The sequence below is a fragment of the Geotrypetes seraphini genome, chromosome 10 (genome assembly GCF_902459505.1).
Source record: "Geotrypetes seraphini chromosome 10, aGeoSer1.1, whole genome shotgun sequence".
Classification (NCBI taxonomy): domain Eukaryota; kingdom Metazoa; phylum Chordata; class Amphibia; order Gymnophiona; family Dermophiidae; genus Geotrypetes; species Geotrypetes seraphini.
This window is the reverse complement of record NC_047093.1, coordinates 61,688,900-61,716,866: the sequence shown is the minus strand read 5'-3', so window position 1 is coordinate 61,716,866 and position 27,967 is coordinate 61,688,900. Positions and strand designations below refer to the sequence as shown.

Sequence of the window (27,967 nt, the reverse complement as noted above, 5' to 3'; positions counted from 1 at the left end):
CCTTCTAGGTACTTGTGACCTGGACTGGCCACTGTAGCAAACAGGGTTTGATGACCTTGGATTTGACCTAGTATGACAATTCTTATGTCCTTATGGTCTCCAGCTGCATACTGTCAGTAACACATGCTGGACTAAAGTAAGTTGGAGAGGATAGAAGGAAGACAAGACTTGCAAATATAAGATCATGGGCTGTAACCCAACAGAGGCCAGTTCTAACTGAGGGGGATGCATGAGTGCCCACGTGTAGTTACAAAAAATGATTAGTCATTAAAATCTGCTCTGTCCCCAAATGCTAACCCAAGAGACCAGGAGGATGCTGCTCCCTCTCTGTCCTATAAATATTGTAAGTAGCCCTGGTAAACAGAAGAAAAATATCTCAAAAGCATCCTTCTGTTTTTGCCTTTGAATAGCTCAATAAATCATTATTGCATGCAGCCTGAACACTGCAGACATCAACAATTATTCCATTATGGAAAAAAAATTATAATAACAAAAGATCAGTCAAGAAAAAAAAAAATGCTTTCATGAATTCAGCTCTGCAGTGGAAAGAACAAACTAAAACACTGAACATGTTCCATGGAAATGCACATAACCAGAATTCAGAGGTTTCAACAAGGACAAGATTTTTGGCGGGAATTGCTAACAAAAGGACCCATTCTTTTCCTATCTGGGCTTATGTCATCGCTTTATCCAGCCATTCCTGGAGTTTCACTCACCAAAAAGAAAGATATCGATACTATGTTCCACCGGTCTCGCTGCTGGGCATTTTTCTAATTGCCCTATAGGATGTGATCACTTAAAGAGTGAAAGAAACACAGGAAGGGCCAAGCCTACCCAAAATTTACACACTCCTCTCCTTCCAAATATTGCACTTCAAAATTCTACTGCAACATGAAATCATTGCAAGTATTATGAATGCACTGACTTTTTTTTTATATTAATGCTGGAATGGTTTTCTAGGAGAATAAAGATATTTTGAAGGCATTTTACCACTTTTACTTTCCATTAAGGTAGCAATTTTCAAAAGGATTTATCTGTTAAAATCAATTTTGGAGATTATCTTCTTCTAAACAGGGGGAAAAGGGCAGGAGTACATGCTGGGACTAGTTAATCACCAACTGCCCTGGGATTTTAAAAGGGACAATTCTGAGGGAGGTGGGCGTTTGAAAGTTAGCCTGCAACCCATGAGTACAAACTGACTTTTTAACCTAAATATAATTACACTGAGATAAAGAGTCAAAAGATTTGTCTGGCTAACTTTTGGAGTTAGATAAACACTTGATGGCTAAATTTCCACCATTCTACCTACACATTTCACTCAGTGGCTAAATCTTATCTGAGCAACTTGTTTCCAGGGCACAGTTTTAGTTTGGCTAGTCATAACTGACATTCAGCACTGGCCAAGCAAATTGTTTGGGTAAGTCAGGCCAAGCAAATAGCAGGCCTAAAGCTAAGAAGAAGGTTAAGTTTAGATCAAACATTCAGCCTGAATATCCAGATAATGTTATCCTGACAAAATTATTGGATTAACTTCACCCATCATGGCTAGCTAAAAATCATTTTGGTTGTTTAGATTTGTCAGATTTTATTTTACTAAAATTTTCTTAACACATGCTAAGATGTTATAATCAGTGTTCCCGCTAAGCTGCGCTGGCGTGCGCTGGCGCACAAAATATTACATCGCAGCGCACAAGTTTCTCGTCACAGCGCACACACGTGCTTGCAGGCAGGCGAGCTGGCAGTCCATGTAACGCGTCGCAAAGGTAAGGGGAGGCTGGGGGAGGAATCGGACGTCGGGGTGGGGGTGCGAGCAGGGAGGGGGGCGATCGGAAGAGGCGTACGGCAGATGGCAGGGCGGCGAGAGGAGAGTCGGGTGGGGGGGGGGGGAGTAACACCGGAAGAGAGCGGCAAATCCGGGCAAGGCAAGACTTGCAGAGGCGTACCTAGGGGGTGCGGGGGGTCGATCCCGACGGTCCGCTCAGCTCGCCAACAAGGAGAGGCAGCCGGACTCGCGTACGCTCCGACCGCCTCTTCTTGGGGATGATGATGAAGATATTGATGATATCTAACTTGAGTGAAGAATTGATTCCATTCCAGTTTCACAACAATTATTCTACAACATATTGAGTGAACTCTTCTCACTGAAGGCAAAACTTTGTGCCCAATAAAATGGTTTTCAATATTTTGTTTTAATGTATTTATACTTTTGTGTAGAAGCTGGAATTGATAGATTGTCTAGAAATTGAAAGCATCAAACGTATTGTCTTCTGGACTGTTTTTAATTTACAGTTTACACATATGGATGTAACAGACATAACTACATTTGTTGTAAAACATTTATTAAGATATCATTTCATCCCTACAATTTCTGTAGACTGTTTTAAAATAAATTTGAGTTTTTCTGGTAAAAAAAAAAAAAAAAATAAAGAATTTTGTACTTTCAAGAATTAATGCGTTGTTTTGTGTTCTTAAAAATATTATTTAACGTTATTTAATTTAGCGTGTAGGCCTAAAATTCCTTTGAATACCTCGTCCTCATGTATCAGCAACTTTGACAACATATTTATTTGGCTCATAACTTGCTGGCGCCCGATATTTTTAGCTCACAGTGAAAAAAGTTTGCTCACAACACCCGCCCGCTTAGAGGGAACACTGGTTATAATATATTTAATTAACATACATTAATTCAATTTAGCATACGCTAAGGTCCCCTTTCACAATACCGCTGTAGCAAGTACTGGCATGCAAATGGAACTGAATGGACTGCATCACATTTGCTGTGCGGGAATCGCTACCATGATTTTGTAAAAGGGGCTCTAAATTTTTTAAGGCATCCTAAAGACCCAAATGCATGCTAATGCACATTCTTACTATTTTGTTCAGCCTTCCCCTAGTTAATATATTTTAAGTATTTTTTCTAAATTGTTGATGCAAAACAAAACAGCACAACACACACATGCAAAGCCAAGAAGCAGAAGGAAATAGAAGCTTGTCAAAACAATAAGATATATGACTACATAATTTCTTCCTCGATCTACTGCTTGCATACCTATGGACCAGGTCTGATTTCTTGAAAGCTAAAGATACTGTTAAGTTACCTTCTCTGCATTCACAAGTGTACGTGTTGGGCCCATCCAGGCATTTGGCACCATTTTTGCATGGAGTGCTGGCACACTCATCAATATCCAACTGACAGAGAAAGCCACTGAAACCTGGAAAGGAGCACAAAATTGATGATTTTTAACATGCAGTGTAGCAGAATTCAGAACAGATGAGCTTTTCAATGCAGTATGGGCCCCCTTTTATCATTCCGCATTAGGGTTTTTTTAATCGCCGGCCACTGCGGTAAAAGCTCCGACGTTCATAGAATTCCTCCCCTCCATACCTCTAACTCTACTCTGGTGTGAGCAGCAACTTCAGTCTACTGCTCGCGCCAGCATCGGTTTTTCCTTTGATCGGTTTTCACTTCTGGGTCCTGCACCTAGGAAGTGATGTCAGAGGGAGAGCCACTGCCAACAGCAAGTTGGTGATGCTTCTCGTACTGGGAAATTTAAAGAGGTATGGGGAAGGGAAGGGGCTTGTGCGAGTGTGGGGGGAAGGAACTTTTATCGAAGCAACCGGCGATAAAATACCCCTAACATGGCTTAATAAAAGGGGGGCCTATGTTTTTCTGAAGACAAAACAACAAAATCCAAATAGCACCAAAAGGTTTTATAAAAGGAAATAAAGCAGCAAAACAAAATATTGTGGAACAGAAGATCGGATGTACTAGTTTGTAGTTTAATAGATACTGTATTTTTCACTCCATAAGATGCACTTTTTCCACCCCCCAGGGGGTGGAAATAAGGGTGCGCCTTAAGGAGCAAATGTTTAAAAAAAACAACCCCAAATCCCCGTACCTTTTTTTCCCATCCCGGTGGTCCAGCGCGCTTTCCATGCTCCTGCCTCGGTTCCCCTGCTCTGTTCTGGCAGCGGTAAAGCGGTGCATGAGGCAGGCACGCGTTTTTTGCACATCTGCTTGGTCTCTCGCTGCACTCCAAATGGCTGCCTGTCAGTTCTCCCCCTTTAGGCTAGCAGTGAGGTGTCCAATAGCTAGATACTTAAGCTTTAAGCTAGCAATTAGGTGAGGAATGGCTGGATACTGAAGCTTTAGGCTAGCAGTGAGGGGAGGAATAGCCAAATATCAGGGCACTCTGAATGATCCAACTGGTCTTTCTTCTATTATGTTTCAGTTAAGTCTCTGTTCTTCTTTTTGGACCCCCATGGCCACTCCTCCCTACTTCAGAAGCCGGGCCATTAAGGATCCATTACCTTACTCTGAATTAGAGAATGACACGGGGACAAATTTTTCCCCATCTCCGCGGGAACTCATTTTCCCATCCCATCCCCACAAGTTATTTTCCTGTCCCTGCCCCATTCCTGCAAGCTCTGTCCTCATCTGCACAAGCCTCAAACACTTTAGAATCATAAGTGTTCGAGGCTTGTGCGGTTAAGGCAGAGCTTACAGGAATGGGGCAGGGACAGGAAAAGAACTTGTGGGGATGGGATGGGAAAATGAGTTCCTGCGAAGACAGGGACAAAATTGTCCCCATGTCATTCTCTACTCTGAATCTCCCACAATGTTAACATGAAATCTGACATCAAATTAAAACTTTATTTCCCACCTGCAACTGTCCTTTACTCTTTGCTAGTTTACCATGCATTAATGAGATACTAGAAAAATGCATGCAAAACACATTAGGTCATTTTCACACTTTCACCCCCCAATTTTCAGCCATTCTTTGGTCACTTCACATTCGTGTTAATAGCATTATTTTATAACACATTTATCCATAGGTTAAGTTTTTAAGGTGTGATAATGAACTGAATGCACACCAATGAACTCATATACTTATGAAATAATGCACAAACTTATACTAGAGAGTTCATTGCAGAAGAAAACATTTATTAGCAGTTGCAACGGGGCATAGAGTCCCGCCATTTTACTAGAGAACTTTTCTCCCCTTTTTGAGATAATTTCTTTATGACTAAAGCATCTAGCGGTCCCGCAGACCAGGCTGCTGGAGGTGCCTGCATTTTTCTATAGAATCACACATTTCTGAAAACTTGTTCCAGGTTTCTATGGATACAGCTCTATAGGGATCTGAATAGGGGAAGTCTGAGCAAACCTTGAGAATGTCTTATTTACATCTCTACAGAAGAGGAGACTCACAGCATGAAAACCTCTTTTCACAGATTAAGCGCCTGCTCACTCTGTCTTACCCCATGACTCGGGCACCTAATTCCAATAGCCCAGCATAAGCAGCCTCTCTGCCCCCCCCCTGCCGGCTCCAAGAGCCCTCAAAGTAAACAGGAATGGCTTGTATGATCATATTCTGACATCGGGCAGAATAAAACATCCACATCTTCTGAAAGGAAATCCATTTATTTCAACCTGATAAATGTATCTGACAATTAAAAACGACACAAAGCATGTAATTAAAATCTAACTTTTTTCCCCCTACTGTCGCAATACTTCCCAAATTTATTATAGCCATTTTGGAGGATAACTTTATAACTGGCCGCATAAATGGATGTGGCCAGTATATACAGAAAATCAGTGGTGTAGTAAGGGTGAACGGCGTCCCTCTCCCGCCCTCTTCCCCGCCGCATGCGAGCCACCCCTTCCCTTTTTAACTTCTCTGGCGTGAGCAGGATGCCCACGTTGGTGTCAGCTCACCCTTTGAGATCACTTCCTAGGCACGGGTCCTGGAAGTGATGTCAGAGAGAGCGCCAATGCCACCGAAAGCAGCAACCTCATGCCGGGGAAGTAAAAAAGGTATGAGGAAGGCAAGGGGCACATGCATGTGGCAAGGAGAGGAGGGGGAAAGGAGGAGGGGTGCCACATCCTTAGGAAGACCACGCCCGGGGCGGACCGCCCCTCCCCCACACACCCCTTACTACGTTACTGCAGAAAATCAACAGTTTTCTAACAGAAAAGTAAATATATAAGAACATAAGGGCTGCTATATTGGTGACGGGACTAAAACGTGCGGGAGAATTGCACGCCAACAAAAGAGCTGAGATGAATGTCAGCGTGCCGGATTAAAAGTTAAATTTAAAGTGCAACGAGAGGGGGTGTGTGGATGGAACTTTACCTACAAGGAATTGGCACTGCCGTTGTGGGGGACCCCCCCACTTAGAGAAGAAACTGTAATTTTTCCCTAACACAGGGAAAAAAATTACACTTTCTTTTGTAATGGGGGGAGTTTCCCCCCCCGAATCTCCAACAGCGCCAACACTTCTAAGTAAACTGGGGGGCCCCCCTCGAATATGAGGATGAGGGAGCCCAGGCCCTCTTGCCCATGGCACCCCACCTCGAAACCCCCCCCCAGAACTCCTGAATGCCCCCCCACTACCCGGGGCCACCTAACCCCGGACACCCCCTCTAACTTACCTGAATGTTGGCCGGCCGGCTAGGTCCTAAGTCCTACCAGCCAGCAGGCCCGCCATCCTTGGAATGGCGGGCCTAGGGCCTGATTGGCCCACCCGGCCAACGTTCAGGTAAGTTAGGGGGGTTGTCCAGGGTTAGGGGGGCCCATGTAGTGGATGGGGCATTTGTGGGTTGGGGGGCCGCACTGTGGAAAGGAGGGCCTGGGCTCCCTTCTTCCCATATTTGGTGGGGGTGGGGGGGTACGCTGTGGGCAGGGGGGCCTGGGATCCCTCCTGTCCAAATTCGAGGGGGGTGGAGGTGTCAGGGAAGCACCGTGGGCAGGAGGGCCTGGGATCCCTCCTTCCCATATTTCAGAGGGGTGGGGAGTGCGTCGTGGGCTGGAGGGCCTGGGATCCCTCCTGTTCGTATTCGAGGGGGGCTGGGGGGTGTGCCATGGGGATGAGGGATTGGGATCCCTCCTGCCCATATTCGAGGGGGGTGGGGGTGTCAGGGGTGCACTGTGGGCAGGTGGGCCTTGGATCCCTCCTGCCCGTACTTGAAGGGGGGGGGGGTTCGGGATCACGGCAGGTTGCTGGGGCTGCTTAACTGATCGCGGCAGCCGTGATCAGCTCAACGGCCCCTATTCGGAACTTATACCTGTTTTGACTTGGTCTAAGTCAAAACGTTTAAGTTCTGACTGGGCAACCTTGTTAAACTTTTGGTTATACTTGCTGTATGACTAAGTCTAGGTTGGCCCACCTCCCGCCCTTTCCCCTCCTCTAAAAACACCTCTTTAAAAGGCCTAAGCTGGTTTTAGATTTGTCTAAAACCAGCTTTGATTATCGGTACTTGGACGATCTGTTTTTTTGATCATCCAAGTACCGATTTAGGCCACTTTTTGGATTTTTTTTTTTAATTATTATGAGCCCCCTAGAGTTTATCTACTAAAGGTCTATGCCTGTGCTTTCCCCATTAAAAGTTACCAAGATGCACTTGTTGACATATCGGAGCTAAGTTTTGTATTGGCACAAAACTGATGGAAACATTTAAGGCCTCTTCTATTAAACTGTGCAGAGAGCCATGCTGAATGGCCCATGCTGCTCCCGACACTCATAGGAACTCAGTGAGCGTCGGGAGCAGTGTGGATCATTCAGCACAGCTTCCCGTGCTAGAAATTGCTGTCGCAGTTTCGTAAAAGGAGGCCCTAATGTAGCCTCCTGCTGCCATTGCTACAGAGGCAGGTTTTTCAAAGGACATATAAATCAAAATTGAGGCATCCATATCAAGACATCGCAGGCTCCACTACAATTTTAGAACAGGATCTGCCGAAATACAGCATGATCTAAAATAAATAGTGAAATGGATGTTTCTGTGTTGATTACGTGGGGCAGGAGCATCTATTTTACACTCATGAGCATCTGAAATATCAACAGCTTCACAAGGGCTCATAAATATCTGTTATATAAAATGGCAACATAAATATTTATATGTCAGCCATGCCATAAACATTAACATTTATTTGGTATTTCTTGCCAGTTTCATATCTGGGGGTGGGAAGGGTAAGGGATATAAACCACTGTGGATTAAGGGGGTAGCCACCCATAATCCTTCCAGTGGAGTGCTGCTTAATGCTGATTTTTGGACATAGATGCACCTTCCCCTAATGAAATGGGGAATTCACCTTTATTTTTTTTTAGTCCTGCTTTAGTCCCATCCAAACCATGCTCCTTCCCATATGCACTTTGTAGAGCTGTTGACGTGCAGTGGAGTAGCGAGGGTGAGAGGCGCCTGGGGCGGCGGTGCCCCTCCCCCGCCCCTCCCTCCCCGATCTCACATGCCACACGCGCACCCCCCCTTCCCCTGTACCTCTAATTAAAGTTATTGCTAGCGGTGGTCAACAACGTGCTGCTCATTACTCCGTCGGCTTTCCCTCTGAAGTCGCTTCCTGTGTGGGGCACCCAGAAGTGACGTCAGCGGGAGAGCCGACGGGGTCGCGAGGAGAAAGTTGTTGACTGCTGCAAACTAGAACTTCAACTTAGAAGTATGAGGGAAGGGGGGCAAGCGTGTGGCAATGGGGGGGGGGCGGAAGAGGCAGGAGGGCGGAGAGTAGGAATGATGCCAGTGCTAACACAAACATGATGCCTGGGGTGGATCGCCCCCACTCACATCCCCTTATTTTCTCTTATTATCCCCCCTCTTAAATTCAATCAATTTGTACCTACCTTAATCTATTGTAAACCGCATAGAACTTAATGGTATTGCGGTATATAAAATGTTATTATTATTATTTCGCCAGTGTAGACGTGTGTGCATTATGGCTTTGTACAACTGAGATTTAGATGTTTAGACAATATAAACTTCCAAATGCTGGTGTTTGCATGTTTAAAACCTGAACAACACTTCTAAAATAAGCACCATAATCTCTGGAAATCCATTACTTTAAGTTGTCAGAAGATCAGGGGTGCATAACAAATTCAGCAACATGCAAGATATTGCTTCCTTTTGTTCATTTGCCCTGAATATGCCACAAGGCAATTTCATAATAAACACACAGCACACATCACATACTACATCTGAAGACACTGATAACCCTCAAAGTGAAACTCATCTGCCAAAGTCCAGCTCAAAGTATTTTAACTGAGCTCCCAGGAGGCCTCTGATTACTGTACTTGAAGCATAGGCTTCTAAAGCCGCCTTTAGGGTGTGGATTAATATCTAGTGTAGTTTCCAGTACAAAAGCGTAGGCTGAGGCAGCGCTATTGATCCACTTGCTTACCTGTGGGGCACCTGCATTGAAATTCATTGATTTTATCTATGCAGTTTCCATTGTGCAAGCAAGGGCTGCTGGCACACTCATCTGTGTTGATCTCACAGTATACTCCCTCGTACCCTGCAAGCCAAACATAGGAAGTCAATAGCATCCACATTCCTTTTTAAATCACAGGCTATACAGAGGTTATCTGATTTTTAAATGGTTAGCCTTAACGCCAAAACAGTGCTATGGGCCCTCTTTCAAAACAAAGTTACTTCCACCCCATACTTTTCAAAGGACCATTTCAAAATTATGCCCAAATCAAAGAAAACCCCCAATATCTTCAGAGAAATTAAACAGGATCCATTATTTTTCTTAATGCTAACAAATGCGTCATGAGGACAATTTTCAGGGACACTGGAACAAAGACCGCAGTACTTTTAACCTGTGGGCTTTGCACTAATTTTCCCCGTGTATGTATGCATATTTTGGGTTGGGAGTTTTTTTTTAATCTTGATGTGGGTACAAAGTATTTGCCTAAAACCCAAAAGCAGGGTAAAAAAGAACAGGCTATTGGGCTTGATGGATCTTTGGTCTGGCCCACTAAGGCTATTCTTCCTGGGTCCAGTGTCCAAAATTAAAGTTGATTATTGCATATAAATTCAACACCGTACCATGTTTTGGTGAAAAATGCCTTCCTTGGGGGTTAACCAATAAAATCAGTTGCCATTTGCAAATTATGTATTGACACCAGTTGATTGAAAGCACTCTTGGTCATAAGGCTCAAAAAATCCTGCACCACTTGTACATATGAAGAGTCATCTTTCTGACCCTGCTTTTGGCTTTTTAGTGCTTTACATATATTTAGGGCCATTGCTTTGTCTCCTTTTGTGCTTGTACAAAGTATCCACCACCATTTGTACCTGTTTCTTCTGTGGGTACATCTTTACTCATATATTTTCAAATTACAGTCTATGTACATGCTTTTCCACCCTTGAGCTAAACACATCTCCAGGAATACCTCATGGGTTGAAGATCATGTTTTGACTTAATTTGTACTGAGAGAAGAACTATTTCTATCTTCCAATTAGCTGGGTAGTAAGCTTTTTATCCACATTAGCTAATTTGAAAATGGTTGCCTGCCTTACACAGTAATTATTCTCACTACAGCAAATGTCTTATCCCAGTGTCTCCCAACAAAGCAAGTGTTAGAACAAACATCAGGAAATGAAAAAAGTGAATAAAGCAGGCAGACCTTTATCTTGTTATTCAAGAATACTCAAGGATGACTGCTAGAGTGTACAATAATTAAGTGGGAAAGGAGATACACAATGAAAAACCAAAATGCAGATCCCAAACACCCCCAAATTAAAAAAAATCATCTAAGTCAAGATATTCTTCAAAGTACTGAGCAGTGATTTAAAAAGCAGGGTTGCTGTCACATCATTCAAAAAATGGTAAAGACATATAAATCTCTTCCATAGAGAGAGGCGAATCCATTCTCCACTGCAGCAGTGCATTGGACCTTGATCTTATGTGAGACTGAAATGTCCTGGGCAGCAGCAGGTAAACGTTAAAAAATAAAGATTATGAATTTCCTTTATAACTATGTACAGTATCTGCTCTTTAGTCAAATGTGTCTCTTTATCTGGAATCACTCAGCTTCTAGTTCTGAGCAGGTACCATTTGAGTCACTCTGAAAGTAAAACTTTCACCAAAACAACTGCACTCTTCTCTATCCCCAAGCTCTTTTTAAATTTGCAAATATCTCAATTATTCTAACCTATTAAGTCTGTACCTTTGCTTGTAATACAACAAATCCTTGAATTGATAACAGCAGATTCCCCTCTCCCCACCAATTTGTGACTCAACATTAAGAAAACACAGAATCCATGCTTTGGATAGACTAATCACATACTGTATGCTTGCTGCACTTTCGGGAAGCTGACAGAGAGAAGGGTGATTAAACGAAATCATTTGCAAACACTATGGAATGGGGCAGAAATAATATAAATGTATATGATTTAAATTCATTTCTAAAACTTATTTATGGTTGTACTTCTCAACTTGACCATCAGTTATTAAAGTAATGTAGGTTAAAGAAGAGATTACATTAAAACTGCATGTGACAGATTAAGGGGTTTTCCCTCCCCCATGGAAATATTATACCCCCAGGCAGCAGGAGATGCCAATCAAATGTGAAACTACAAGTCCCAGCATGTACTGGGCTATGGAGCTCAGTGCCGAGTCATAAGGGTGAGACTCACAGGAAAGAGATATTTTTACCCAGGCAGAGTTAATTCTAAAGAGGCCCAGAAGGGAGAAAGAGGAACTCTCAAGTTTTCCCTAGATATAGGCGGAGGCAGGCCTTGCGAAAACAGACTGATTCTGTAGCAGTTGACTGAGATAAGCCACGGCTATATTCTTTGAGATGAGGCAAACAATAAAGCAAAGTGTTTTTGTTTCTGTGAAAGGTGTCTGTGTGCTACTTGCTCCTAGCAAGCCGGGATAGCCAGCCAAACCAGGCTAGTCTACCACACTGCAAAATGCATTTGGGGATCAATAACTATAGCACATATTTGTTTTGATTTAGATCAAGGTAACAAATGCAGATAGAATAAGTATTTCCCTGTCCCATAAGGTTTACAATCAAGCCGAATCTGAGGCAACAGGGGTGAAGTGCCCTTGCCCAAGGTCACAAGGAGCATCTGTGGGATATATAGCAATAATTTGAAGCAGCAGAGCGGTGATACCTCTATTGGCGTAATGAATATACTGACTTTAATCTGAATTTCCCTGCTGATTGCACCTCACAATTAGAACGACTGGTCCATTGAGCAAGGCCAGTCTAATCATTAGACAAGACTAAGCAGTTGCTTATGGCAGCAAATTCTTGGGGGCAGCAATGAATAGCTGCAGTTTAACCAAAACAATGGATCAGATTCAGCAAATGACACCCAAATTTAGACACCAGAAAGATCCATGCTAAGATAGTATTCAGCAAAGGGCACTCGTTGCAGAGCATCCTTTGTTGAATACTATCTTAACGTGGATTTCACGCCTTTGAGTATTTGCTGAAACTTGGATATATGCTCGTACATCATTTTTGACAGCTGGGCTCACAAATAATTGCACCTAATTTTCAGGAACACCCCCCTGATCCGCCCATGCCCCTCCCATAGCCACACCCCTTTTGAGAAAATCTAGGCGCAGATATTATAGACTAGTGCCTAGAATAGATGCGCACACAAATCCAAATTGTTGCCAATTAATGTCAATTATTGATTTCTAACTCCTCATTAACTCATTCCTTTGTATGCGCATCTGCCCTAGGTGCCCAACTTGGGTGCCCACTGCCCAGCTTTGGGCAACTCGTACAGAATACGAATACAAACTTATAAAGAACAATTAGCAGATACGTTAATCTGCATCTGGATAGGAATTTTGTGTGATGACCATGATTATTGAGTTTAGCTTTCAAACTCCTGTGAGAGCTGTGGGCTAGCAGCCTGAATTTAATTTGGTTTGGGGTGAGGGGGGATGGTAAGAATCTGAAGATTTACCAAGGACACTTACTACCCTTGCCCCAGCTCCGCTATTTGGCTACTGACCTGCCATGCAGATACACTGGAATCCTCCAATCTGGTCTAGGCAGGTAGCATCATTCTGACAGGGATTAGACAGGCACTCATTGACATCAATCTCACAGCGAGGACCAGTGTATCCCTGGGCACACTGGCACTGGAAGGATCCCTGCGTGTTTATGCATTTCCCGCCATGCTCGCAAGGGTTAGCACCTAAAAATACAAGTTTTAGAATTAACACAAGCAAGATCCAAAGAACTTCCAAGGCTCAAAAGCATCCACACACTCCAGAATACAGCGGCCCCTCTTCTGCGATACTACTCCTCTCCAAACTAAGAACACGTACACTGGCTTCCTGTTCAATTCAGAATCATGTTCAAAATATTAATCCTGATCCACAAAGCATACAAAAATTCTCTCTTACTTAGCCTCTCTTATTACTCCTTATACTTCATCAACATTAAGCTCCACTGGTTTTCATAGACTTGTTCTTCCCTCGTCCAAGTTTGCCTGATGGGAATCCATGTGCCATTTGGCCTTTTACTTTCTTGCTCCATCTTCATGGAACTCACTCCCCCCTGGTTTGCGCTCTGAACTCTCCCACGAAAATTTTAAGGGTACGCTAAAAAGACATGCTTTTTTTGAACTAGCATTTAGTCCTCAATAAAAATGATGCCTGGTACACGATCAGATTCCTGGCCTCCTCTTATCCCTCTTTGCTACAACCCTATCCCCTTTGAGTGATTGGTTCTATCCTAACGATGTGATTGGTTTTATTTTCTAGCCCAAGCGGTATATCAAGTAACAAACATAAACACAGAATAAAGGGTAAAAGGCCCAAGTTTACCAAGAGAGCACTCATCCACATCTTGATTGCAGGCAGGCCCCATGTAACCAGAAGGACATGTGCAGATGGCCTTTCCATTGACAGGGTTCGTATCACAGTTGGATCCTTCATTGCACGGGTTACTGATGCATGCATCATCAAGATGGCAGAGCAAACCTGGAAGGACACATTTCACATGGCACTTAGTTCAGATTCCCAATTTCTCTCGCTTGATTACAAAGATTTATATATAACTTGGCCCCTTAAACACAGGGTTGTATTCTAAATTATTTTTGGATACCATTAAACCTTACAGCACAACCTATAATGGAACAGAGCTAAAGCAAAGTTGATGGGGTTTTGTGTGGGTCAGAGTATTCATGTGTTTATTAATTTGTATGATTTATTTCTTTCTTTATTTATTTCGATTTCTATCCCATTCTCCCAGAAGCTCAGAACAGGTTACAAGTAGACATTCACAAACATTTGAAAACAGACTAGTCATGACAACAAGTAGACAATAACAGAGTTTATTCTAGAGACCAGACTGGTCATAGCGAAGAGTACTAGAAGTATATTGAGGAGGCAGTTTTAATGGAAGTAAAACCCGGATGTCTCAATCTATCCTTTTTTAGGAGTCATGTGCCTAACGTAGGTAGCTCCTCCTTAGGGGGACGTGAAACAGGAAGCAAGAGTCAGGGAAGCAGCTACCAGGAAGTATAAGAAACAGGGCCAGAACTTGATTAGAGAGGCCCATAAGGAGTGGCCCCAGCATACTCCTTAACTACAACCACTAGAGATTCTGCTTGGATTAGGCAAGTCAAATCTTTTCTTGTTGTATACTTGGGAACCTGTCTCTTAGGTTTGGCTAGGACCACATCTTGTTGCCTGGCAGAAGGAAGTCTGTTAGAGGAATCTGTTTCGGGTGTGGCTGTTACAAATTTCGGTCCATGTCTTGGGTCTTGTAAGCCACAGGTCCATGACTTTTGAACCAAAAGACTGTTCATTATATGCCTGGCTGTGTGAAGTAACAGGGTACAGGATCTTCCTTTTAAATTAATAAAGAATTTTACTTTACCTTGTGTTTGTGTACTGGTTCAGACCCCACCCCATTCACACTGTTACCATAGGAGCCAACTGTTTGGGTGCTCGAGCACCCCAATATTGAACAAACTCTTTGACTGTATCCAGGGAGAGATAATTTCTATTGAGTTTAGCATCCCCAATCATATTCAGATTTAACTGGTTAAATTTGTGGCACTAAAAACTTTCTTGGCTATAGTTAACTGGATGAAGTTATCTGTATATGACAATAAATTTCTGAACAGACTTAACTGGTTGTCTCTAGCTGGATAGAACAAAGTATAGGTGCTACCTGGTTAAAAGATAACCGTGTCTCTAACATGCCTCCAATCTATTTTTCCTTTTCACCAGTTATCTTTTTTAGATATTTAAAATTGAGAATTTATCCAGTTGACTACCAAAGTAAATCAGACAAACCTTTTGGATATCGACACCTAATGCATAAAGGGGTCTTTTTCTTAAGGCGAGCTAGCTGTTTTAGTGTACGCTAAACACTTAACACGTCAATAGAATATAATGAATGCGTTAGTGTTTAGCGTGCGCTAAAACGGCTAGCGCGCCTTAGTAAAAGGACCCCAAAGTGAAATAACTAAAGGAAAACAGTAAACAAATGCCTAACCTGTACGTCCATGCGGGCATTCGCAGTAGAATGATGCTACCCGGTCATGGCAGGTAGCTCCATGGTAACAGGCGGCATTAGCACAGTCATCAATGTTCTCACTGCAGTCCTCGCCAGTCCAACCGTTAACACAGACACAGTTGTATCCACCAACGATATTGTGGCAAGTTCCTCCATTCTGGCAGGCATTCGGCATAAGCTGACATTCATCTACATCCTCGGTGCAGAACTGACCTACAGATGGAGGAACAAAGGCAGACCCAAGGTTACAACTTCGTTTTCACGGCAGGACGCAGGGCTCTGAAAAAAAGCCTTCTTGTCCTTTCATTATCCACCATCATAGGAAGTAGGAATTCCACATGAACATTTCCAAGTACTGCTCCCTCAAGACTTCTTCTCCAGTCCCAAAACGGAATTTTGGTAATTTGAGATATAAATGAGGCCAAGGCTACTGAATTCACAGTCAAGCACGCTGAGATATTCAGGCTTCTTTAAACACTGTTTCAAGATTCTACGTTATATGCATCTCAAGAGAGAGAAGAATGTGTATTTAAGGGGCCAGAGTAAGCAAAGCAAAATTCACTTCCGACACTGTGATATTCAGTAACTGTTAGCTTTAGGCTTGCAATCAGCCAGGAGTATGTTATATATACATACAGCAAATAGACAGAATCTAAATACAATGAAAACAGCAGTGATAATCATGCTATACCCTTTCCATTCTCTATTGCCCACTGAAATCAGATTCCGAAGCATATCTAAGATTAAGCGGCAAGTCACTCTGCTGTTCAGTGGCAAAGTATGTACCCATGAACCTTTATGACTCCATTCAAGTTACATCCATGAGAACGTCTACATTTAGCTATATACCCCCCTGTTATCTAATGTTGCATGCACATTGTCATGTATAGAACTCAAAATTGTGCACATAAGTTATAGAATACTGGCAATTAACACAACTTAATTGGTACATTAGGCACTAATTTGATGCTAACAACCAAAACTTGGAGTTAAATTTGTGCTAATAAGCACTAATTTGCAGTTATGCATGTAACTGTACTTAGGCCCAGATTCTCAAAAGTTTGCCGTCGCTAAACTGTTTTCCGATGGTTTAGCTTGCACGCATTTTAGCGGCGGATCATCAAAACGGCTTATCTCTGTTTTTAGTGAGGTTTCCAGCAGTCTCTGACTCCGACATGCAAATGGGCTCTTCAACATTAAAATGAGCACTCTGGTGGATTCTTTAAAACCGCCAAGCCATTCTCCAAGAGCGGCGTCGGTTTTTTTGGTGACAAAAAATCTGCGACTGGTCCAGGGGTGCCGGGACAGTGGCAGCACTGTTTAAAACCCCGGCATAGCAGTGTTGGAGACAGCTAGAAAAGGCGTTTTAAGAATTACCCCCCTTAGTAGGGGGAGAGATGCTCGTTCTCTCCCACTGCATCACAACACCCCCCCCCATGCCTCCGACCCCTCTCCCCCATACCTTTAATTAGATGGCTGACTGGAGGGATGCCTAAAACTAAGAAAGTGAATTTACCTGTCCATTCAGGTGGACACTGGCAGTTATATGTATTCACACCATCAACACAAGTTCCTCCATTCATACAGCTATTTCCAGGGCAGTCGTCAATGTTTTCCTCACAGGTCTGACCAGAAAAACCTAGGAGAAGAAAACAAGTTTCTGGTGTTAACTGAGGATCACAAAATAATTTTAGGCCAAACACCTGCCATGTAAAACCAGATCACCTGTGAGGGCTTGGACCAGTTGGCTTTCTTCTCTTAAAGTCTTGCTCTGCACTGGAACTGTCACAAAATCACATAGGTGATCAAGATTCAGTTGCTGTAAGTTGCTAGACTGGCACACTGTTGTATTCATGCCTAGATTCACTAAAGCTCACCGATCTGGGTGATCCGTGGGCAATCTATGGCCGAGTCTTGCCGGGCGACTGATTCACTACAGTGTCCTCATGCAAATGAAGTGATCGGACGCATGCCCCTTAGCGACCCCACTGATCGCTCCAGAGTGATCCAGATGCATGCGCAGACCATCATCTTTTCCTGTAGATGTGATCTGCGCATGCGCCTGCTCTCCGCACAAGCTTGAGGTCAAAACACGCTTTGCAGCCAGACTGGAGAACAGAACAACGGGTGAATTGCCGTCTCTCACTATATTGCATAGTTTGGCGTCGTCAGCGAATAAAGGTAACGTTATTCGCTGACGACGCCAAACTATGCAATATAGTGAGAGACGGCAATTCACCCGATAGTATGACACAGGACCTACATTTGTTGGAGCTTTGGTCCTCGACCTGGCAGCTAGGCTTCAACGCTAAGAAATGCAAGATCATGCACCTCGGCAGCAGAAATCCATGCAGAACTTACACCTTGAATGGTGAGACCTTAGCTAGAACTTCAACAGAATGAGACTTGGGAGTGATCATCAGCGCAGACATGAAAACTGCTGATCATGTGGAGAAGGCTTCATCTAAGGCAAGACAGTTGTTAGGTTGCATCTGCAGGAGTTTCGTCAGCTGGAAGCCTGAAGTCATAATGCCATTATACAGAACCATGGTGAGGCCTCATTTGGAATACTGTGTGCAATTCTGGAGGCCACACTACCGAAAAGATGTGCTGAGAGTAGAGTCGGTGCAACGGATGGCCACCAGGATGGTCTCGGGGCTCAAGGACCTATCGTACGAGGAAAGGCTGAAAAAATTTGCGGCTGTACTCACTCGAGGAACGTAGGGAGAGAGGAGACATGATCGAGACGTTTAAGTATATTACCGGCTGTATCAAGATGGAAGAAGAGATTCTCTTTCTCAAAGGACCCTCAGTCACAAGAGGGCATCCGCTCAAACTCAGGGGCGGGAAATTTCATGGCGACACCAGGAAATATTTCTTCACCGAGAGAGTGGTTGATCCTTGGAACGAGCTCCCGGTGCAGGTGATCGAGGCAAACAGCGTGCAAGAATTTAAGAGCAAATGGGATGCCCATGTGGGATCCCTTAGAGGGTTAAGCCAAGGGAACCTGTCACCAGGAGTGGGATCCCTAGGATAGTAGACTTGGGGGTGGGTTAGTAGAGTGGGCAGACCTGATGGGCTATGGCCCTTATCTGCCGTCATCTTCTATGTTTCTATGTAACATGCCACAAGAGGGCTTCCGCTGAAAATCAGAGGCGGGAAATTTTATGGCGACACCAGGAAGTATTTCTTCACCGAAAGGGTGGTTGATCATTGGAATAAACTTCCACTTCAGGTGATTAAGGCCAGCAGCGTGCCAGATTTTAAAAGTAAATGGGATACGCATGTGGGATCTCTAGGGGGGTAGAATCAAGGGGGGTGGGTCATTAGAGTGGGCAGACTAGATGGGCTATGGCCCTTTTCTGCCGTTATTTTCTATGTTTCTATAGTGCAGCCCCGCTTTAAACTTGTGGGTTAAAACCATGGGCTTGCAGAGAGGCAGAGAGGCAGGGCGGCAGAGAGCAGGGCAATTTTTTGCACAATGGAGATGTTTTATTTTGATAATTTTATTTGGGGGATTTCAGGGCTGCAGAGAGCAGGACAGTCAGCAAGGACGTGAGCGACTGCCCAATCAGTGTTTCATCTTCTGTTTAGTGAATCGCTGCCTTCCTACTTACGTATGCCATTTCCCCTCATTTGCAAGTGCAGATCGGATCGGGTGCAGATCAGATCAGGCAGAAGGTTAGTGAATCAGGCCGGGGTCGGAGAAGGCTCGAAAACTGGGCAGGACACAATCGGTGAGCTTAGTGAATCTAGCCCCAAGAACTCTCATTTCAGGCTTCCTCAAAGGTGTTTTGTGATTTTCTCTCTTGAGGACCTCTGGCACCTGCTTTTTGCTCCTCTTCACAAGACTCTGGGCTAGATTCACTAACCTTACCGATCATGTCCCGAGCAGTTTGTGACCCCCCCCGACCCGATTCACTAACCTTCTGGCCGATCCTGTCCACACCCGATCCAATTCGCACATGCAAATGAGGGGAAATGAATGCATAAGTAGGAAGGCAGCGATTCACTAAACCAATGAAGGATTACCGAATGGACTGGCAGATCCAAAAACAAACAACTGCTGAGGACCAGTCGCTCAGGTCCCTGCCGACTCTCCTGCTCTCTGCCGCTCTTCCCTGCAGTGCGAGCCCGTGTTTTAAACCCGCAGTTTTAACCCACAGGTCTAAAAAGGGGCTGCACTGTGGCGTGTTCTGGTGTTCCACAGAGAGCTGGGACTTGTGAGAAACGATTTCTTGGCTGGGGCGCTTTCGGATCTGTGCGGCGTTAACAAAAATGTCTGCGGTTCCAGGCGCTCTGACTCCAGAGTCTGCAGGACCGGCTTAGCTTATTCCAGGCAGTCACTCGGCGCTTGGATCCTGTCCAGGCCTGTTGCATGCATCTAGCTCCTATTCCCTGCCTCGGGCTCTTCGGTTCCCCTTGCCTAGTTTCTCGATCCCCCCATCTCCCTTCCTTGTTTGTGCTGAGAGCAAGCGCATGCACAGACCATCTACAGTCAAAGAAGATGGTCTGTGCATGCGTTAGGATCGCTCTGCCTGATCACTCTGGGGTCAGTGTGGGGCGGGCCTCCGATTGCATTAATTTGCATGAGGAGGTGTAGTGAATCGGTCACCCAGGAAGACTCGGCCACGGATCGCCCAAAAATAGGAGGTTAGTGAATCTAGGCCTCTGCTCAGTAAACATAAGATGGGAGTGTCTCTGCACTGTTGGATTTCATGCTGTGCCATATACTTTATCTGTAAGACATCACTGAGGTCAGCCAGCCACTTATCTCTCTAACTAGGTCTTAAGCAATTACAGTCTTTCTTTAAGTGCAGCCAGACTGAACTCCAGCAGGCCATACCACAAGACAAACCTGTGGCAAGTTACTCATTAACTCACACCTTGCATTGCTTTATTAAAATTAGATTCTCTCAGCAAAGTGGAAGGCATAAAGCAAATATAAATATGCTCCAAGGAGCCATTTTCATTTAAAATGCTGAGAAAACCTATTACATCTTCTCATTTATCGTGAGAAGAGACCACAGAAACTATCTTTTAAGCAACATAAATGATTCAGATTTTAATTACCTGCCACGACCAACCTGAATAACATTCAGGTGCAATAGATATTTCTCTGCCCCCGAGAGCTATAGTTGAAGGCCTCCATTTACTAACCTGCAGTTAAGCAGTCAATTTGTGCACTATTTTACCACAGGGTTCTCTAAACACAGGGCTCTATTGCAGATTAGTGAATTATTTGGTAAATTTAGATTTGTGCAGGATCTACCACTGGACCAGGTGAAGCTCTGGCCCAGAGCACTGGAGATACAGGGTGCTGAAATCCCTGGTCCCTGAACTCACCACCAGTGCTTCACATGGTCCAAAGCTTTTTCCCCATTCTCTCTCCCAGCCCCTAGTCTGGCATTGTTTCCTCTCCTTTGCTTGCTGACCCTGGGTCTTCCCTCTGCTGCGTCCTGCCTGCAATTTCTTGTCAGCGGATGTGGCAGAAGGAAGACCCAGGACTGGCTGAAAGCAGCTTGCTGTGCATGCTATTGCTACTGGCAAGCAAGGCAATGTTGGAAGGAAAGGCTGCAGGGGGAAAAGAGGAATGAGGGAGGGAGGGAGCAATGCTGGACTAGGGGCTTGAGAGAGAAGGGAAGAAAGCTTAAGCTTTGGAGATGGGGATGCCACTGGGTTGGGGGGGGGGGGGGGCACTGCCATCAAAGTTGACTCAGGACGCCATAATAACCCTTTGAGCCAGTCCTGGCATCCCTGGCCACAGCAAGGCTAAGATAGTGAGCGCCAATTCAGGCTTGCTGTCTTTAAAGGGCCAGACTGCATGGTGAAAAAAACTGCCATTCCTTTGATATATTTAATAAAACTGACAGCAAGTTAACCCTCCATTGGTCCCCTGAAGTCTTCAATAATAATATGATGGGTTACCCCTTCTGGTATCCCCAACCCTTCCTGATCACTTACTAAAATAAGTTTTAGACCCACTCTCAAAAATGGGGGTAGTTTTTTAAAAAAATACATTTTTGGATTAAGTGAGGGTACAAAGAGAGGTATGCCCCTCACTGTTAGACTACCAGAGATTCAGGGCACAAAAGGAAGCTTTACTTATAAGGCAACCCTCTTTAATGTAAAATAATTTTTATTATTTTCAATAACTTAGCAACTGCACAAACTGAAAAAATACAATAATAATATTATATGGGCGAACAGAATGCTAGGAATGATAAAGAAGGGGATCACGAACAGATCGTTGGTTATCATGCCGCTGTACCGGGCCATGGTGCACCCTCATCTGGAGTACTGCGTACAGCACTGGTCGCCGTACATGAAGGACATGGTACTACTCGAAAGGGTCCAGAGAACAGTGACTAAATTGGTTAAGGGGCTGGAGGAGTTGCCGTACAGCAAGATATTAGAGAAACTGGGCCTCTTCTCCCTTGAAAAGAGGAGATTGAGAGGGGACATAATCAAAACATTCAAGATAAAGAAGGGAATAGATTTAGTAGATAAAGACAGGTTATTCACCCTCTCCAAGGTAGGGAGAATGAGAAGGCACTCGCTAAAGTTAAAAGGGAATAGATTCCATACAAACGTAAGGAAGTTCTTCTTCACCCAGAGAGTAGTAGAAAACTAGAACGCTCTTCCGGAAGCTGTTATAGGGGAAAACACCATCCAGGGATTCAAGACAAAGTTGGACAAGTTCCTGCTCAACTGGAAAGTACGCAGGTGAGGCTGAGCTCATTATAGCACTGGTCTTTGACCTGGGGGCTGCCGTGGGAGCGGACTGCTGGGCACGATGGACCACTGGTCTGACCCAGCAGTGGCAATTCTTATGTTCTTATGTAAGTACCTGAAGACTTTCAGGTAAAACTCAATATAATAAACAAATCACCCTATCCCTTGATTCCCCCTTCAACAGCAGATCCCTCAAAATGGAAAGGAATTTAGGGTGGGAATCTCAAAAAAGCTGCTGTAAGTTAAGCACTGTCAGGTGCCTAAATTGCGTCTGCCAGCACCTAACTTAAAATTAGTTTTAAGTGTCATGATAATTGATCGCGCCATTGAAAACCAATTAAAAATGGATTTAAATAAATAAGGCACCACTAGGCACCCTCTGGGACTGGGGCCCAAGCCCATGGCACCTAGGGGTGCCTAGTGACGCTGAAGCCCAGAAGTGGGTGTGTTTAGGGGGTAGTGCCAACCTTCAGCATCACTAGGCACCACTGGCTGCGATTCAACAAGGACCCTAGGCACTGGAAATGTAGGCCCGTAAAGCCCGGGCCTACATTTCCAGCATCTAGGATCCTTGCTAGCTGTGATTCTGTATGTGATGACTGTCCGTGATTGACACATGGCAAGTGCCATGTTTCTAGGTGCCTGCAGCATCAGACATCACTTACTGGATCAGCCCCTTATATTCTTACAACTCCTTATCTATCAGAACAATCTTTACCCTCCCTCTACCCTTTAAGTGAGACCTTTGTTTGACCAAAGGAAGCTACAATCTAAATCTCCTCATCATCTAACCCAAATTATTAAGATCATACTCCTGGCTTGCAGAGGTAAAGTCTAAACATAAGATTACCACATCAAAATAAACTATTGTTTCCACTTAGGAGTAAGAAGTGTTTCCCTTGCCTCCTAAGTGTAAGTGTACGAAGATGACTCCTCCACCACTATAAGGAGGGAGCTTCTGATTGTCCAGAATCTTAGTTTGTGTTTCTTCCCTACTAAGCCCGCCTTCCTGACAAATAGTTTCACCTTCTACCCCCAAACTTCTGGTATCAGTCATATACACTGATGTATTACGGAACTTAAAAACTTGGCAAGATCTGTTCAGAAAGTGTAAACCTCAAGACATTCCCAAGAAGCATAGTAGAAGTTATTAACTGCCCTGAGACACTTTAAGTAGGGGAAAATCTACCTGGCCTGTCTTGAGCATCTGCTGTTGTGTGAAATCTGCATTGCAGGCCCACTTGGGGATCCTTTTCTGACTCTCTACAATGTGTCCTAAAGAGTGACCAAAATCTGTCTCCCAGGACCTTTGCCTATCTATAAACTCCAAGGCTATCCTCTATAAAGGACAGTGAACTTGCACTTGGACATGGCAAATGAGGTTTAACGTGGATAAGTGTAAGGTGATGCATGTCGGTAACAAAAATCTTATACACGACTACAGGATGTCCAGTGCGGTACTTGGAGAGACCCCCCAGGAAAGAGACTTGGGAGCACTGGTTGACAAGTCGATGAAGCTGTCCGCGCCATGTGTGGCAATGGCAAAAAGGGAAAACAGAATGCTCGGAATGATTAAGAAGGGGATCACAAACAGATCGGAGAAGATTATCATGCCGCTGTACTGGGCCATGACACACCCTCACCTGGAATACTGCGTCCAGCACTGGTAGCTGTACATGAAGAAGGACACGGTACTACTCGAAAGAGTCCAGAAGAGAGCGACTAAAATGATTAAGGGGCTAGAGGAGTTGCCGTACAGTGAGAGATTAGAGAAACTGGGCTTCTTCTCCCTTGAAAAGAGGAGACTGAGAGGTCATGATCAAAACATTCAAGATAATGAAGGGAATAGACTTAGTAGATAAAGACAGGTTGTTCACCCTCTCCAAGGTAGGGAGAACGAGAGGGCACTCTCTAAAGTTAAAAGGGGATAGATTCCATACATATGTAAGGAAGGACTTCTTCACCCAGAGAGTGGTGGAAAACTGGAATGCTCTTCCTGGGGCTGTTATAGGGGAAAACACCCTCCAGGGATTCAAGACAAAGTTAGATAAGTTCCAGCTGAACTAGAATGTACGTAGGTCTCAGTTAGTGCACTGGTCTTTGACCTAGGGGCTGCCTCGTGAGCAGACTGCTGGGCACGATAGACCACTGGTCTGACCCAGCAGCGGCAATTCTTATGTTCTTATGATACACAGGTTATTGAATTCTATGTTAGAATAACATGTAAATGATCTTTTTTACTATATTTTAGTAAAATAGGCCTTCCAGGGTAGGGAAAACATATTTTATATCTAAAAGTAAATCACCTAGATCTTCCAACGAGAAAGTGTGAACCAAATCCAAATACTTTAATTTCTCGATAGCAGGAATTTCTCAGTAACAGACTTGTTTCACAAAACTTCAGATACAAGTCTCTTCAGGTCCAAAACAATATAATTGTATTTATTTTATATCTCACTCATAAGCCACTTTTGTTGTTAGGTGCCATCGACTCATGCTCGAGTCCTAGCAACATGATGAATATCGGATCTAAAAAGAAACCATTTTTGTGCTAGTCCGGAAATGTCCTCCAGCGTCATCCCCATGGTTGTTTTCAACATGTCCAGCCATCTGATTGCAGGTCGCCCTCTTCGCCTGGTTCCTTCGATCTTTCCAAACATGATGCCCTTCTCCAGTGATATCTCTCTTCTGAAGGTGTGGCCAAAATAAGACAGTTGTAGCTTCATCATTTGGGCTTCGAGTGACATAGCCAGTTTGATCTCTTCCAGAATCGATTTGTTAGTTCTTCTGACAGTCCACGTCACGCCTAAAATCCTTCTCCAGCACCAAAACTCAAATGAGTCAATCTTCTTTCTGTCTTGTTTCCATAGTGTCCAGCTTTAAAGCCACCATGGGCTTTAAAATAGATTACAAACCTGTAATCATTTTAGCTTCCATTATTTGCCTAATGGTGCTGTCAACAGCACTGTCCCAGCTCACAAATAAATTAAGAACCTCTTGAGGCTGAGCTGTCCTCTTCCTCCAAGCACAGTCCCTGCTTGCTTCAAAGCTCCAGCATTTCCTCCTCAGCTCCGGGTTTGGTTATCTTCACCAGATAACACAATGTTTATGGACCCTGAACTAGTTCTGCTTTGTGCAGCTATACAGTGCATGACCAGGAAGATGACAAGAGTTGATAGTTGCATGTTGCACAGTAACGTTTGGCTCCTACTCATCTGTGTTTTGGGTTATAAGTGACATATTTACTGTAAACTGCGTGCAATGCACTAGAATTTCAGTGTCCGCTCAGCTTCCTGCCAACTCAGAACTGTGAAAAGATAGAGCGGAATTGAAGTGAAAGCATAAATACTGATTGCTCAAAATGTATAATCCTTTAAAACCAGATGTAACTGGACCCAGGGATGTTTATGCAACAGAAGGGAGCATTCTTGCAGGCAAGTCAAAAGATGCAACCCTTGATGGCAAATGGTTTACTATAAAAGGCACAAACTGATTCTAATGGCAAAGGTCATCCAGTGTAAAGAAAGATCTGGCGCAACTAAATTGTTCATGTATCCTATCAGCCAGGACTGGCACTTGGTTATTGACTTTAGTGACTAGATACTCCCTCCCTGCATTTTCTTTTCATTTAGACTATGAACCCTGCGGAGAGGGATTTTCTATATTCTGCTTTAAAAAAAAATCATCTTTCTTCAGTAAAGACCCTTGGAGTCAATATTAAGGTGACGTGACCAGATCAAGTTAAACACTGGCTGTGGTGGTATTCAGTTCAACTGTCTGTATAGGTGATGGTTCTGAATATATGGATAAAGGGGCCATTGAGTCAGCACTAACCATTTACTTTAGGCCTGCTGTTTATAAAGGGTAGATGTTCAACTGTTGATGGTCACTGGTTTTTGGCTGCTGCCGGCTTTATCTCTAGATATTCAACACTGGGTCTTGTCTGGACACTGGCATTGAATACCTGGGCATACACGCTGGACTAACTCATATGCAGTTAATTGAAATATTCAGCGCTTAAAAACATAAAGACAGCATTGTATGCTATACGGTCCTATTTAGGAAGTTAAGCACTGGACATTGGCACTTAACCACGTAAGTACCAGCTCCATCCTGCACCGCCTACAAAATAGCCGTTGGTTTGGCTTAGGTGTTAACTGGATATATTCAACCCAACTCTCTGGTTAAGTGCCATGTGAAGTGATTTTAATTGCTTTGAATATCAATCCCTACATGTATAACTTATCTGGAAAATGGCTGAGTATCGCTGTTCTCAGGATCCTTTCTTCTAACCCAACCCAGAAATATATGAGCAACATCTAGTTATTCAGACAGACACTTGGCCCAATACTCTCTGTATACAGTGGTGCCTCACACAACGAACTTAATTCGTTCCAGGAGCAAGTTTGTTATGCGAAAAGTTCGTTATGTGAAACGCGTTTTCCCATAACAATACATGTAAAAAAAAATAATTCGTTCTGTAGCATAAAATATGCTAAGATGACATAAAAAAAGATAAATTTACCTTGTTAGAGCTGTTAGCATGATATAGAGGGGATATATGTGAAGGGGAGGGGAGACAGGGGTTTTGTTGATCCTTGCTGTGTATTATAATCACCCCCCACATACTCCCCAGTACCTTTTTTAATTCCTCCCATCTTTCCCAGCCAGTGGCGTACAGGCCAGAAGCGCAGAGATCAGGAGCAATTCCTCTGCACGCCTGTGTGGGCCCATGCCGATCTCCGAATGGCTGCAGTTAGTTCTTGTGAGTCCCGCGAGAGCTGGCTGCAGTTAGTTCTTGTGAGTCCCGCGAGAGCTGACTGCAGCCATTCAGAGATCAGCGCAGGCCCAGGCGGCGGGGGGGAGGTTTAAACATATGCAGTGGCGGCGGGGGGAGGTTTAAACATATGCGGTGGCGGCAGGGGGAGGTTTAAACATATGCGGTGGCGGCGGGGGGAGGTTTAAACATATGCGGTGGCGGCGGGGGGAGGTTTAAACATATGCGGTGGCGGCGGGGGGAGGTTTAAACATATGCGGTGGCGGCGGGGGGAGGTTTAAAATATGTAGCGCCAGTTAAGCGATGCAGCTCGGGCGACTTCGTTGTGTGAAACGAAGTCCGTTGTACGGATCAAGACAAGAAGTTCGTTGTGCGCAGCGTTCGCTGTGCGAGGCGGCCGTTATGCGATGCACCACTGTATTTTTAAAATACAAGTTATACATTCATTGGCTACTGGTAAATATCTTCCTGGTCTTAATAACCTCTTAGCAGGTCATGCTGTTTGCAGGTATCATTCAGATAATGCCAAGCCAATATCACTTTTTTAAAGCCTACTATGAAGAACCTGTTATCATGCTGATAGAAGCCTTTATAATATCCTTTGCGGAGAATGCGGAAATTGGCCCTTGATCTTTACACATCGAGACTAGAGTCTGATAAACTGACTGTAAAATGTTTTCTACAGAAGACACCTGCCTCGGGGCCTCGTAAAAGAGCAATTATTGTGGCATGGAGCTCCACGGTATGATCGCAGTCCACCTCTGATGCACCTGAAAAGTCAGCCCTGCTGACAAAAGCAAACTAGCATCTTTATAAGACATGCATAGTACAAAGGCCCTGAGATCGTGGGTAGCTCTGCTTCTCTGAAGCCTGAAGTCTTCTCTGAAACAGCGTGACCAGCCTTTTGCTCAGCTTCCTGTCTCAGAAGCAGCCTCTGCTTGTAGCTCGCCTCTTTGATAGAAACCGTGATGGTCTCCTCCTCCTTCATAAAATACAGTAGTCAGCACAATCAGATATATTCTTGTAAAAAGAACGGTGTGGACTTTAAACACCTATACTACTAAGAGTCACTCTGCTATGCTTAACACCTCTTTAAGAGGGGGGGGGGTCAGGAAGTCTTGAGCATGCACACTCCTCGGAAATTTTTAACTTTGCATA

At 44.2% G+C, this 27,967-nt stretch overlaps 1 protein-coding gene across 1 annotated transcript in view; it reads right to left on the bottom strand.

Annotated features, from left to right (window-relative positions):
• The window catches only part of NOTCH1 (notch receptor 1), a 199,212-nt gene that overhangs the window by 75,310 nt on the left and 95,935 nt on the right, over positions 1 to 27,967 (bottom strand). The window contains exons 5-10 of the mRNA XM_033960230.1: positions 16,814 to 16,936; positions 15,277 to 15,510; positions 13,596 to 13,751; positions 12,776 to 12,961; positions 9,189 to 9,302; positions 3,099 to 3,212 (exon numbers count right to left, since the gene is read on the bottom strand). Coding sequence (XP_033816121.1) covers positions 3,099 to 3,212; positions 9,189 to 9,302; positions 12,776 to 12,961; positions 13,596 to 13,751; positions 15,277 to 15,510; positions 16,814 to 16,936 — 927 coding nt within the window. The remainder of the gene's footprint in view (positions 1 to 3,098; positions 3,213 to 9,188; positions 9,303 to 12,775; positions 12,962 to 13,595; positions 13,752 to 15,276; positions 15,511 to 16,813; positions 16,937 to 27,967) is intronic.